This window comes from Loa loa (genome assembly GCF_000183805.2).
Source record: "Loa loa unplaced genomic scaffold supercont3.326, whole genome shotgun sequence".
Classification (NCBI taxonomy): domain Eukaryota; kingdom Metazoa; phylum Nematoda; class Chromadorea; order Rhabditida; family Onchocercidae; genus Loa; species Loa loa.
The window spans coordinates 59,829-73,714 of record NW_018108506.1 but is presented as its reverse complement, the minus strand read 5'-3'; the positions used below and the strand labels follow the sequence as shown (position 1 = coordinate 73,714).

Below are 13,886 nucleotides of genomic sequence, written 5' to 3'. Positions count from 1 at the left end.
GCTTCATTACATACTCCAGCTAAGTTGTAAATAATGTTGGTATGATTTTTTCCAACGATCATCTTCAAGCAAGTTTACAAAATTGTTGAACATAGAAATGCAAGTTGTAAAACAAATAACAAATAATATATAAAGTCAAAGGTTAAGACAAAAACCTTAATTTGTACTATTTCTCAATTATGTCAAATATCATCAGAATCAAGATTATTTTTTCAATGAGATAGCAATTTTATTAAAATCAGCAAAATCATCGAGACATATTGCAAACATTACCATATAACTAGTTCCGAAAATGTTTCCTTTCTTTTTTTTATCCATGCGAAATCTAATTGTTATGCTTATTGATAACTTAATATATCACTGATAATGATACACTGAAGACAAACTTAGTATGCTAGCATGCTAACTAAACTTGATTTTTGCAAATAAAATGTGTTTATCATAGATAAAGTATCCCGCCGGAAAAGTTATGTTTTATAATTGAAAGTTACACTTTGCAAACGTTATAAGTTATGATGCATAAGTTATATTGCATAAAAGTTATGCTTTATAATACTTCGTGAAAGTTATACTTTATAATTTTTTGATATGATTGAATAACGGATAGTGACTAAATATTTCGGAAAATTAATGACAATGATAATTACTAAATAACAGTTAAAGCACAATAACAATTAAATGTAATGCAAAAATTTTTAATCATAAGCGTTAATTCATAAACGTTATTAAAAGAATCCAAATTGCTCAAATGCTGTCTTTTTAAATTAAAAGGAAATATTCCGCAATGAAGATAATAAAGTGTTTGCAACGAAGATTAATTTTTAATTTGGTATTTGGCAAAATGAATTGTAGATCTGAGATATCAAATCACTTTATGTCAACTATTTTTATGATATAAAAGAAATAAGAAACGAATTCTTTCATCAATATCTAAATTGAAATGTAATTTTGGAAAGTCTTTTAGAAGGCGCTAAATCGTTCCATCATAATAATCATGATGTTTTCTCGTAATTTTGCTCAGTAACCCAATTATGCTTGAGGATCACATCAATACTTCTACTAAATAGTCATTATCCCTTGACAACAAAGTAAGGATTATTTAATTTCGAATAATAATACTTTTCGGTATAAAAGAGCTGGAAATTGAAAAATATAGTTGAAAATCAGGGAACGAACCATTCGAGAGTGAAATACACTATTAAGTGTTTCAGAGGAATGAAAAAAATATAATGTTAACTGATCCGTGCATTGTAATTTTTAATACATGTATAATTTGTTTTAGGCAAACAACTCTCTCCTCAGTCATCCTTCTTTTTTTCTTTTTTTAAATCTGAACTTTTTCTAAATTTTCTTTTACTCCATCTGGGTCAAAACTACAAGTGGCAACTGATTTTTCCTTAATTTGATCAAATTATTCAATGAACATCTTTTGCTCTGTTGGATTCCATGGCAAAATGTAAAATCGTTTATTTGAAATTTTTTCTTTTTTTTCATTCTTTTGTCAAACAAGCAAATTTCTCATTGCGTATAATATAAACAATATTCAAAAGAAAAACGCTGCGGTAGAAATAGAATGAGCCAGTTTTTATAGGTTAATTTAAAATTTTTAAATTGCATAGTGGTAGTGAATGGGGGAAGTGACGGAACGGTACCGGCAAGTATAGATGGATAAAAGAGCGGTGGAAATATTCCAAATATTCTTCTATCAAGTGTGATTGTCAGATACAGTCGGTAGTTCACTTAAACATTTTAAATCCATCAACTAATTAAATTAAATCCATCAACATCCATTCGATCACGTTTGGATCCACATTTCAATATACTTTTACATTTAGTCAATGTTTCTTTTCATCCATTGATAATAGACATGATATCAAATAATATTTCATCTTTTAACAAAAATATTCAGAATAAAAAGAATATGATAGAAGTAAATCTGATGAGGAATTAAAACGAATTAGATAATTTCTGATATATCCGCAAGTCTATTTCCTAAATTATGTCTTTATGCATATTCCAAAAGTTACTTAATTCATTTTTTTTTGTTTATCGAATTTATTTTCACCTTACTATTTCAATTTTAAAGCTTTCCTCTAAATTATTTTCCGTTATATTATTTCTCGAACAAATTATTATTAGTGGATTTCCTTTACTTTATCATAGCATTTTTTCTTTTTTTTTTTAAACAATGAAATATAAGACTAAATCTATCCATTATTTATTTAGTACATATATATGTACACAAATACAGTTTGATTTTATCGTTTAGATTAATTTGATAAGTTAAAACTTTTATGAAAATTCTTCCAAGAAAATTTCTTCACAATTTCTTATAAATATCAGTGCAGTTATATGATTTAAATTTACCCTTATTTTTGTTTACATCAACGGTAAAGATATTTACACGATAAACCAAGGAAAATTTGTTATGTTTTTGCTGTTAATGATAAGACTGTACTTTCCAGTTCTGACCTATTTGAGTTTCCTAAAGCTAGTCCAGGTGATATGAACTGTCATCATTTGTCATTTCATTCATGGCTTTACATTGCATAAATTAATCTCGATTTATCTTGTTAACACGATTGAAAAAGCTTCCAAGAGTGCTTTCGACTCTATGTCAACAATAATACTTTCTATAGTCCTTATGAAATATTGTACAGAATCCAAAATACGAAACCAGGTTTCAGATTCAGTAAATTGTCATCTCATCGTAATGAACCATTCTTTAAAAAAATTTCCAAAATTCATATGTGAAAAATAACAATTGTAAATTCGAACTTCACATGTTCATTAAGAACAATCACACGAAACTTTCAAGGACCCAAAATAAAGTGGATTTTCCCGCAATTTTTATTATACTTATGTTTGATACTAATTATAACTTAGTTTTAGCAGTTCATTTATTTGTCCCCAATTACGCGCCAGCGCTATCTTCTTTATCTTCTTGACCTGATCAACTGTTTAAAATCATATCTTATTCCTATATGCTCGGAGGCTTTCTTATTCGTTATTTAATTTCTATGGCTATGAAATGCAAAATATACTACTTGTTTTCACCATTTTTAACTTTATTTAATTCAATTTTTAATCATGTAAACATTCATTTGGTAATGTTATCTTCTCCGAAGTCACATATCCAAGTCACTTCATTGTACTAATGCATCTACATGACTGCATTTGATACTATTTGGATCAGAAGGATTTACTAACCATTTATGATATCACTGTAGCATTAATTCGAATAACTTTTTCTTAATTGAACGAAAATTCGATTTTTTCAAATTTCATTTAAATGCAAATACGCCTTTCCTTAAAATGTATTTTTAGTATTCGTGTTAATTTTAATTCTTAATTTTCTAATTTTTCGCTGTATACAGTAAACAACAGATGTTTTTTTTTTTCGATTACCTTTTGTAGTTAAAATTCACAGCAATGACTGTACCAAAACGATCGCATTCAGTTCACATTTTGCCAACAACTTCATCGATTGATATCAGTTGTGGCAACAACAACAAAAACAATTCTCGATTTAATTTTTGCCGTAATCCGATCATTATCCTACTTAATTCGTTTGTCAAACGACGTGAAGTATTTATTCCAACGGTTTTTTCGAATAACATGAGAAGAAACAGTAATGGAAAGGTAAGTGATTTCATTTAAAAAACCTTACTAAATCATAAATTCCATCGTTTTTTTCTCTCTTCTTCGCGCACAAATTGATGCAATCTAATTAAAAGTGAATATTTGAATTTGTTCCATTTCATAAATATTCATAATTGCTCCTAATGGTCAATGTTGAAAATTGGAAAAGTTTTGGTTTCAGTTTATATTTAAGATTCCTAAACTGACCAATTCATTCATACGGTTTTGAGTCGTCACCCTACTGATGATAACACTGTGTAAATTGGAAATGATAATGTAATAGGAATAAGTTTGAGTTAAAAAAAAAAGAATGCGATGGTAGTCCTGCCATTTAAAGTACTCATCGACAAGGCTATCATCCACCGTTTGAATCATCTAGTCCTAGCCAATGATTTCTTCATTATTTTTTGATAAGAATCATGTCGATCTCGAACTAAGCTTTTCAGTTCCAATTGTTTGTTCGCATAATGTCTGATTTTTTTTTCTTTGATTTTACAAATTTTTTTTGTTTGAATTTTTACTCTCCGAACAAGTGACATGCCCAGTTATCAAATTGACACTCAAGAAATTAAAAAAAAAAAAGTGGGTAAGAACTACATTCTATACTTTCTCTTCCCCTATTTTTTGGCTCTGAAGTCTATATAAACTATTATAAAATCGATCAAAGCTAAGTTGTCCATTTGGTGAAATGCTTCAGTTCAAGCCACTTTTGTTACTAATTAATTTGTTGAAAAGCAAATCTTTTTAAAATAAATTTTAGAAATTATAGATGAGGATAAGTATAAGGAAATGTTTTAATCCAATTTGTCTTCTTATTTCCGAAGCTACTTTTTTCTTTCTCTTCTTTTTGAATAGTTGGAACAGTTTGATTGAGTGAGTCATACCATCTGTTCAATCATTCCATCCTTAATATTCACTTTCTTTTTCGATACCTATTATCGGTCACTAAACCATATATAGACACTGGTCCAAGCAGTTACCGTCACTTAGTCTCAAATCATTCTAACACCCTTACCATTTTCCTTTTTTCCTTAACAGTAAACGCAAATTCAATTAGCGAAATCTCGAAATTTTTCTTCCACTACTTTATTCCATTTTATGATTCTCTTTAATATTGGCAAACCTTCGGAAGCAGTAGATATTATTTCTACGGATGAAAATTTTATATTTTTTTTGTCAGAAGGAAATTTTATATCTGAATAACTTTCTGATAACTGATAACTCATCGTGAATATGCTGTCATCTATGGCTTATGGAGCAAACTTCCGGAATATAATCTTCAGTTACATCGTTTTCAGCAGCATCATTCATTATTTTTGGACAATGACCATGTCACCATGACAAGCATGAATCCATTTGGCACATGGGAAGGACATGACCAGGTTCGTCCAACTATTACCCCTTCTTCTCCCTTTTTTTTTATGGTGTAAATTCCGAATCATTTCAGTTGCTTAATTATAAAGATGAAAACTGTTCAATTGGTTGAAATCCAGCAATACCTGGCTTATTTTTGCCTATCGGCTCGTATCTCTCTCTTGTCCACTGTATTTCTTGGCTTATGTCAGCAAAATTTTAATGTCCTTATCAAGTGATGAGAAAAAATTGAATATCTCTGCCTTACACATCCCATCAATGAGACTGGTAGCTTTAGTAACTAATTTAACTATTGTGTACGCCATGTATGTATGTATGCGTGTGTATGTGTCTGTGTGTGTATTTCATGTGGGTGTGTTCTCATCCTGCACTGTTAGACATTGGTGCTTCGCGGTGCTAGGCCATATCCCATATTTGCCATTTGTTTTAAATGTCCTAGTCTGTTCTATGTTTGAGAATGATTAGCGATGGATTTTGCTTTCTTTTGTTTAGCCTCACAAATTGATCTTAGCCTCAATAGCACTGATTGCAAAGAATTGTGGTAGTTTGTTGATTACAGGCCTTTTATGGCTTCTTTCATCTTACCGATAAATGAAATTAACGAAAATGAAAGAAAGGGAATATATTCTTCCAATGCATTCACTATATTTGAATGTTTCAGTCAAATTTTTTATTTTTCATGTTAATTAAGCGAATTTATGTATTAATGAGAGAGATATCTATAAGTTCCAGAAGTGAAGATTAGTTTAAGGTAAAATTTGTTGACCTTATATTTCATATATTTCATTAGGTCTTTCTTGAAAATATTTGAAAATAGATTAGATTTACCCTTTAAAAAATTGTAATCCAACTGTGTTTAAACAAATGTTATCTAATAAAACATGCCAATTAGTATTTTTTCATACGTTGAACTTTTTAAATTTTATATCACAAAATGCAAAAAAAGACTTTTTTAGTCAATTTAAAATCATTGAAAATTAAATTGAATAAAATAAATTGTCAGTATCTTAACGGCATAAAATTATAACAGGAACGAAGGGAAAGCATAATTAGAATCGGCTTCAAGGTTTACATTTTTTCCATAATCAGATTTTATTTCATTTACTTTCTACTTTTTTTTTCCATCCTAGAGGACCAGATTATTCATTCTTTAATAATTGATTCATTATTCATATTGAAATTTGATAGGAGCAAAAAAAGTATTCTTTTTTTACTCTTATCAAGAAGCTAATGTTTTGTCATTCCCCATGAAAACTCTTACATCCTTTACTCATGTGAACAATTTTTTCAACTTTTCATTTTAGTCATTTTACAGTCACATTATTAATAGTAATAGTAGTAATAGTAGTTAATAATAATTAATAATAGTTAATGATGGTAGAAATTAATAATGATAATTAATAATAATAGTAATGATAATAATGGTAATAATAATAATAATAATAATAATAATAATAATAATAATAATAATAATAATAATAATAATAATAAATGGCGGTAGTGAACAAATAGAGGGAAGTAAAAGAGAAAATAAATTGGAATAGGAATTTGAATAATGCAAATAAAACACAAATTGGAGAATATGAATAATGGCGTTTATTCCAAGTACACTTTTTCCTTCTCTTTTCATGCTTTCCCTCTTTTTTTTCGTTCTCTTTTAATAGGAAAATGAAAGTTTCATACCTTCGGAAAATAGTAATATATTGCATATATATCACGAACATGGCAATTTTACATATTTAACCAACGTAAACGTGAGATATACGTGATCTGTTTATGTTAGTTGTTAAAAAGGCAAAGGTTTGAACTTATACTAACGTTCGTTTTCTGTTGCCCAGCAAACATATAATGCTTTTGTGTTGTGATACTTGCGCATAATCGATATAGGACATTTGAACCATTCATTTATCAAATTGACATCAAGACATTTTAACTTTTCCAACCCATCAAAAGATGGATACCCGGTTTATTCCCTTATAAAATTTTATTTATAACGTGTTATAAAAGTTTTTAAATAAAAAAAAATTAACGAGTAATTTAATGGAAGAACTGTTAAACGGTATACTGAAATTAAATTCCTGCGGTCATCTCACAACTATGTCATATTTGTCCATCCTTTCGTGTTTTCTCTGTCCGTGTGAATTACCTGTCTCTCGTATGATGAGTCGTTGTATGTACTATTTCCAATATCAGAGAAATAGGAAATCATTAGTCATAGTATAGCTCTCTGTCAACTTGCTACTAGATAGCTTAGCTTTTCTTTGGTCAGCAGTTTGCCTGCCCATCATATTGCCATATGTCCATTTCTATCATCTGGCGCATTAGTCCAGAAGGAGCAATTGATTCTTCTTCCTTCTTCATCTAACATTTCTCACACTGAATATTTGCTCTTCAATAACCGGAAATTCATCTTCTTTTCTAAATTTTTTATTTAACTTCTACTCTGTGATACACCCACTTTTCAAATGATATGCTTTATCGTTAAAATCAGTCATACTTACCATAATTTAACAAAAAATTTAAATTAATCGTGAATTTATATCAATTGTCTTTTTAACAAACAATTTTCTCTTTTTTTAAAAAATACTGTTATTAATTAATGGCTAATATCAATGGATATTGACCAGTTCCGGGAAGACTTCAACATTCAACACGTATGCTTGAACTTGTCATTTGGACTAGAAAAAATTTTCAAATTGAATATGTATTTCAATAAATTTATGCAAAACTTTATCATTTCAAAAGATTTTCTGTTCAATACAAAAAAGAAAAAATTTCTGTTGAAGGCAAATCATAGTTGTCCCTTGAAAAAGGTTACATGGCGAAGTATGATAATGCTTATTAATTAAATGATCCTCGTCAAAGGAAAAGATGTGCAAAAATGATGAAAAAAGGAGGATTAGTGTAAATATAAGTTAAATGCATGTTTTGATGGAATTTAATTTTTTTTTATTGGAAAATTTGCTTTTTTCTCCCAACCCTTTTATTATTTTTATTGGTTTTATTAGAATTTAGAAGATTCAAAGTAAATTTTATGCCATAATTTACTAAAATGTCTGAAGTTATTAAAATAAATTTAAGCTATTCAGAGGTGACTTCGTTTTCTTTCTTTCGAATTACAAATTGGGTTTCATTTAAAGACAAATCATCTGACACTTTTGTCAAAATATCCAACAAAAGTGCAAGTGCACGTTTTACTTTTCATTTCATTTCAGGCCAATGCATATTGTTTTTATAGCTATAAGCGAAATATTAGCAATTCAATGAGACGATATATTAAAATATTATAATGAATATGTCACCATTTTCTTAGGTAGAGGAAGAGGGGACAAAGTATGGAAATTATTTTTGTATAAAATCTTTTAACATCACATTTTAGGTTCCTTCACCTTTTTCTCTTTTTTTGCTTTATTTGAACTAAAATTACGGTTTCATGCCAAAGTGGAATCAATTTTTCAATCAACAATTTTATTGTCCAATGATGCAATATTTGACATGTCAAATCTCATTTGAATATCTTCCAAGTTAAAGCATAGCGTAAATTTATCCAAATTATGCTAATATTCGTCTTGACCAATTGCTTTCTCTCAATCATACGAAAGGGCTCAACGTATTGATTATATAGAGTTTCTGTCGTATAAACAAATACATAAGCCTTTAATTCGACATTAAATTAAACTTTCATCCGCATTGAATTACTTCATCTTCTAAGCTTTATTTAAATTAAATTATCTTATCTCCTAGCCTTTTATTGACTTGGCATTGAAAATACTTCTTGCAAACTGTCACGTCTTTCCTAATTTATGGTCCAGACTTGCCAACTTCCATGAATTGAATGCGACATTTTTCGATCCACTAAATTCATTTTTTGATCTATTTAAATTACCTAAATTTCTTCTGTTACAAAATGAAAATACATTAGCAATTCAAAATGTCTTTGATAATCCATGTCTGAAGTTACTTAATTGACTACAATAAATATTTAAAATCCCATAAACATTTCATTTTTTTCTCATACTTAATCTCACAATTTCAAATATTTGGCTTAAGTGGAAAAAAAAGAAAGAATATATCGCTGCTGACATTATATGTTCCTATAAATGAATTGTTCAATTCTTATTCGTTCACAGAGAATAATTATTTGATCAGAATAAGCGGTAAAAAAAATTGTTCGCCTTTATCAAAAGGAAAATTTGCATTTTACAAATTTTGAATTTACATACAAAATGTCTCCCTCTCTCTCTCTCTTTCTCTTTGTGTCTGCTCAGTTTCTTATATTCCTTTATAAGAAATAGCTACTCATTAAAAATCTCTTCTTAGTAATTCTTGTGGAAATTTTTTTGTATCCATTTTTTAAACTTCTACCAAATTTGAATTAGTGTACAAATTCTTGATTTAGTCATTCTGATGATTCGTGATTTTTTAGCGGCCGGAGTATATTTTTCAAATTAATGAATGTGATTTTGTGGATATTTAATGACAAATACTTAAAAGTCAATTCAGAAACAGAACTAGGGAGTTGCATAAAGTTAGATTTTGAAATTTATGCTTTATTTCATTGTAAAATTTCACAATGAAAACATTAGAAAGCCGCCTTTTTTTTAATATTTAAGGAATGATTCGGAAATTGTTAATGGACGTCTTAACTTTCTAACCTTTTAAAATTTCATCATCCTATGGAAATATAATTTTTTTTGTCATTTCTTTATCGTCTGTAAGCTTTCTTTTCTTATATATAATATATTCTTTCTCATTGTAAAAATCCATTGAGAAATGAAACTTTTTAATAAAAACATTCACTGATTCATTGTTAGATGTTGATTAAAATTTCAAAATATCTTTCTTTTAAATGAAATTTTGCATTTGAAATTTGTTACATTTTTGCTATTATTATTGAAAAGTTCCTTTCTGGATCCCACTTTTTACGGACTTCTTCAATTCCGTTGCCTTCGATATTCGTCAAAGTTTGGAATTCTTACATCCTCCAACTTCATTATCACAGCATAGCATTAAAAGAGCAACAAGTGTTAAGGATATAACTAACTAAATTTCTTGTCTTCCAAGTGTTCTGCGCCAGTTCAGCAAGATTTACGGAAAAAAAGAGTGAATCATACTTTCCGGATATGCATAGAGAGCGACTAAATTTTGAATCACGTAGTGTCAGCTTTCCATCTGCACAGCACAAAGGAAGCTTCAAACGAAACAGTGTTCGAGCACTTAAAAATACCTACCGGCGACCGGGAGGACTTGAAATGATTCTTGCCTCGGTTGATGATTCTCTCGTTCTTCTTTCTGATTTAATTACTACCACTAGAATTAATGATGCAAATTTACGAAATCGTGAACAACTTACTGATAATGATCTGGACTGGAAGAATGAGAAAAAAGTTGGTAATTATGATGGTTTGGTTGAGAAATCTTTGTCACAGTCAGATTCTCCAGAAACAGCAAAAATTGATTTAACGGGAGAAGAAATTATACAATGGTTGGGTGGTTTACCGATAATCAATCCGAACAAGATGCTTGCATACTTCTGCGGTGCAACGGATCAAGAAACGAGAAACATTTTGCCAGGTCGTGAACCATATCAAATTTTCTCTTTTACACAAAAACGGCAAACTAATGGCCAAATTATTAACGAAAATTCAATCCATAAGGTTTGTTAACTTCTCACAGATTTCGCATTGTTTTCATTCCTAACTATTCAGCAATTATGTTGCATTTATTTGCTTTTGCTTATTAATAAGAAGCCTAGTGCAATGATCCTGAACCCAGTACAAAAAAAAAAAGAAAAAGACCGTTAATCAGGTCAATCTTTCCGGAATCCCCGGAAAAAACACAGAAAGCAATTCATCTTTTGATTGTCTGAAACGGTGAATAAACGATGGTTGATCCATCCGAATGAATTAGAAGGGATGATGGCGTGAATTGCAAAATATCTGATTTACTTACGATTTCAAGCATGAGTATAGAAAAGTTTTAAAATGACTTAAAATTAACCTATAAACAGCTGGTATCATAAGCCATCTTTTGGTCATTCTGTCTTATCTAAAATGTCCAGCTTACGATCATGCGACACATTGTGCTAAATACTTCGGAAGTTCTGATATATCCAATAGAAGGAAGCAGGGCGCGATATACAATCTGTGATGTTTACGGACGAATTCCAACGTTCTGGGTTTTCCTCATCGATTTTACGACTTTTCACCGTCAGAGCGCTTAGAAAAAGAAATGCTTACAAATGGTATCCTTTCCCATTTGCATTTAGCACTTGAAACAAGCAAAATAGCTGGAAGGACTGCATGTCTCCATTTCTATTCTTTTTCTCATCTTCCCAAAGTTAATGTGGAATTTTGATTTGTTCGCATATCACAATAGATGACCTATTGTCAAGAGTATTATCATCATCATCACCCGTCAAATCACCATCGTTAGTTTTGTCGAACGAGAATGTGCAATGAAGAACGAGGAGGAGATGGAAATCATTCGATACGCTCATACCCTATCTAAAACATTCTCCATTGGTGCAAACCGTTGAGCCAAATTCTTAATTATATTAGCTCTGAGCTAATCTTAATTATTCGATTGACTGTCTGCTATTCATTCAAATGATGAAATGTGTAGGTTTTCCATATATTATTTGCAGCTTTTTCATTTCCCTCTAAAATTATTCAACAAATTCATATCAAACAGGAGTGTCCCGAGACACTAACTTAAGTTGGTATTTTTCGTTCTTGAATCTCGAGCTAACTTTAGGTTTGATGAAAATTAGTGAGAAGTGAAAAAAAAAAGTGTATGAGAAATTAAAAAAGAAAAAATCCATCCATAACTGAAATGAAGCTAAAAGAGAAATGGAATAGTTTAGATATTTCCTCTGATATTGCTAGACATAAAATCAGGATTTTCGGAACATTTACAGCATACAACCTGACACAATTTTCATTTCACCCTCATACTTATTGGTATAATTCAGATCTTAAAAAAGGATTTCTTTTTTTTATTAAATGATTGACTTTTGCAAGGAAACATGTGACGTTAATTATCGGCTCGATACGATGCAACAACAAACCATATAAATCAGTTGGATACTAAGATTAATTTGTTGTTGATTAATTTGTTTTCAATTCGATATTTGATTTAATGATTCAACTAAACATATGCGAGCATACAGCCGGATTTTGATTGTATATTTACATAGTCTGATATTTTCCAATTTGATCCGAAAATTTTTATTTCAATATTTAAATAATTTTTAAGTTTTTAATCTGTTATTCAATTAATTTGATATCAACTCAGTTTAACTTAATATCCAGATATTTAGGGATAATTTGATGTATGAAGTTCGAATTAGATGATAATCCGACATTCAGATGGAATAATTTCGCTTACCTATTTTCAGTTTCTTAATTTCTATTATGAAGGCCTCACTTGTATGTCTTTATAATTTCTCAATTTCAATATAATTGCTTTTTTCCCATCCAACTTTTTTATGTTTCCCTCTTTTAATTTATTTTTTTTTGCTTTGAACTTATAACTCAAATAATACGTTAAAAGATGAATTTTTACAAGTGAGACTTCCATTGTCACTGATTGCTTATTACAGTTTTTTTGAGAGATACAAAACCTAAGTAAGCGACAATCTCTTTCTGCTTTTTGTGTCCTCCGTTTTTCATGTTTAACATAAAAAAGAGAAAGGACTAAACTTTTTTCAAAGAGAATTTCCAATCGGTTAAGATCGATCATTGTGCTTTCCAACGTTCTTCTTATCCTCACAAAATTTTAGAATTTTAAAGTTCTCTGAAGAGTTAATTTGTATTCTACAATTCAAAACAAATCAAATTCAATTAAATAACATTTTCCGGATCAGAAATAATCTGTATTTTAATAACAATTGGAACTGAATTATTTGAAGTTAAATTCACTTGGTTAATCCTACCACTCAATAGGTTGTATAAATGGTAAACTGGAAATTACCCTCGAAAACAGTTTAATCGTAATTTCGCTTCAGTTGATATTTATAGATATTTGCATATTATTCTGTCGAAATTTCATGTCAGACACTTATGAGATCCAGGACAATTTTCCCGAATGATATGGAAAATCGGGAAAAAGAAAAGCAGTGACGAGGTGTCATGTAAATTCCAGAAATTTAAGCAAATCTGTAAAGCACAGCGGTTTTGTCTCTGTCACAAATGCAATACGGAGGGTTCCGCCACAGTGCGTCAATCAATAAGTCGTTCCTTAGACACACAGTAGCTCACGTTCTCTACGTCATCTTTCTCATTTACTAAAATCACTGAAGCGTAATTCGTTTAAACCGGGCGTTTTTTCTCATTTTACTGGCTGTTTATGAAGTGGAACTGTGTGAATTTGCTGTTCTCAAAACTACCGAGACGTAAGAAACGTAAGGTTAGAGGTTTTTCTTATTTCTTTTCTCATTTTTGGGTACTTCCTGTATCTTTGAGGTGTTTTTTGGGTAACCTTCGGGTAACTTTCTAGTTTTCTCTGCTATATCTCATATACGTTGAATATTATCTAGATATTATTGGGGTTTTTATATTACGGCAGTTAGTATGAATGATTATTATACCAACGGACGTGGGTAAATCACAAACCTATGGGTACGATAGCAGTTCCTAAAAGCTTGCTTAAAATATCCTTATTTGTGTATATCATGAGATGTTGGAGATGTTGCTGCTACTCACTACAGAGAGCTTTTCGTGAAGTTCCCATTCTCATACCAAATGATTAACTGAAATCACAAGTGGAATGACTGAAACGATGTTAATCCTTGGAAGAAATATGCACTTTCGCTAGAAGTTTGTTTTTTGGAAGATAGATCGGAACTTTACTCTCTCTTAGGTGATCGG

At 29.9% G+C, this 13,886-nt stretch overlaps 2 protein-coding genes across 2 annotated transcripts; both read left to right on the top strand.

Annotated features, from left to right (window-relative positions):
* Positions 1-3,432: 3,432 nt before the first annotated feature.
* On the top strand, positions 3,433-5,128 carry LOAG_07619 (hypothetical protein; the record flags this gene model as incomplete). The annotated part of the gene is made up of 4 exons (XM_003143152.1): positions 3,433-3,642; positions 4,208-4,228; positions 4,941-5,024; positions 5,090-5,128. The coding sequence occupies 4 exons, from the start codon at positions 3,433-3,435 to the stop codon at positions 5,126-5,128; spliced, it is 354 nt and encodes a 117-aa protein (XP_003143200.1).
* A 5,011-nt stretch (positions 5,129-10,139) lies between these two features.
* LOAG_07618 (hypothetical protein) lies at positions 10,140-11,239 on the top strand (the record flags this gene model as incomplete). The annotated part of the gene is made up of 2 exons (XM_003143151.2): positions 10,140-10,673; positions 11,078-11,239. 2 exons carry the CDS (start codon positions 10,140-10,142, stop codon positions 11,237-11,239), a joined length of 696 nt encoding a protein of 231 aa, XP_003143199.2.
* Positions 11,240-13,886: the final 2,647 nt, after the last annotated feature.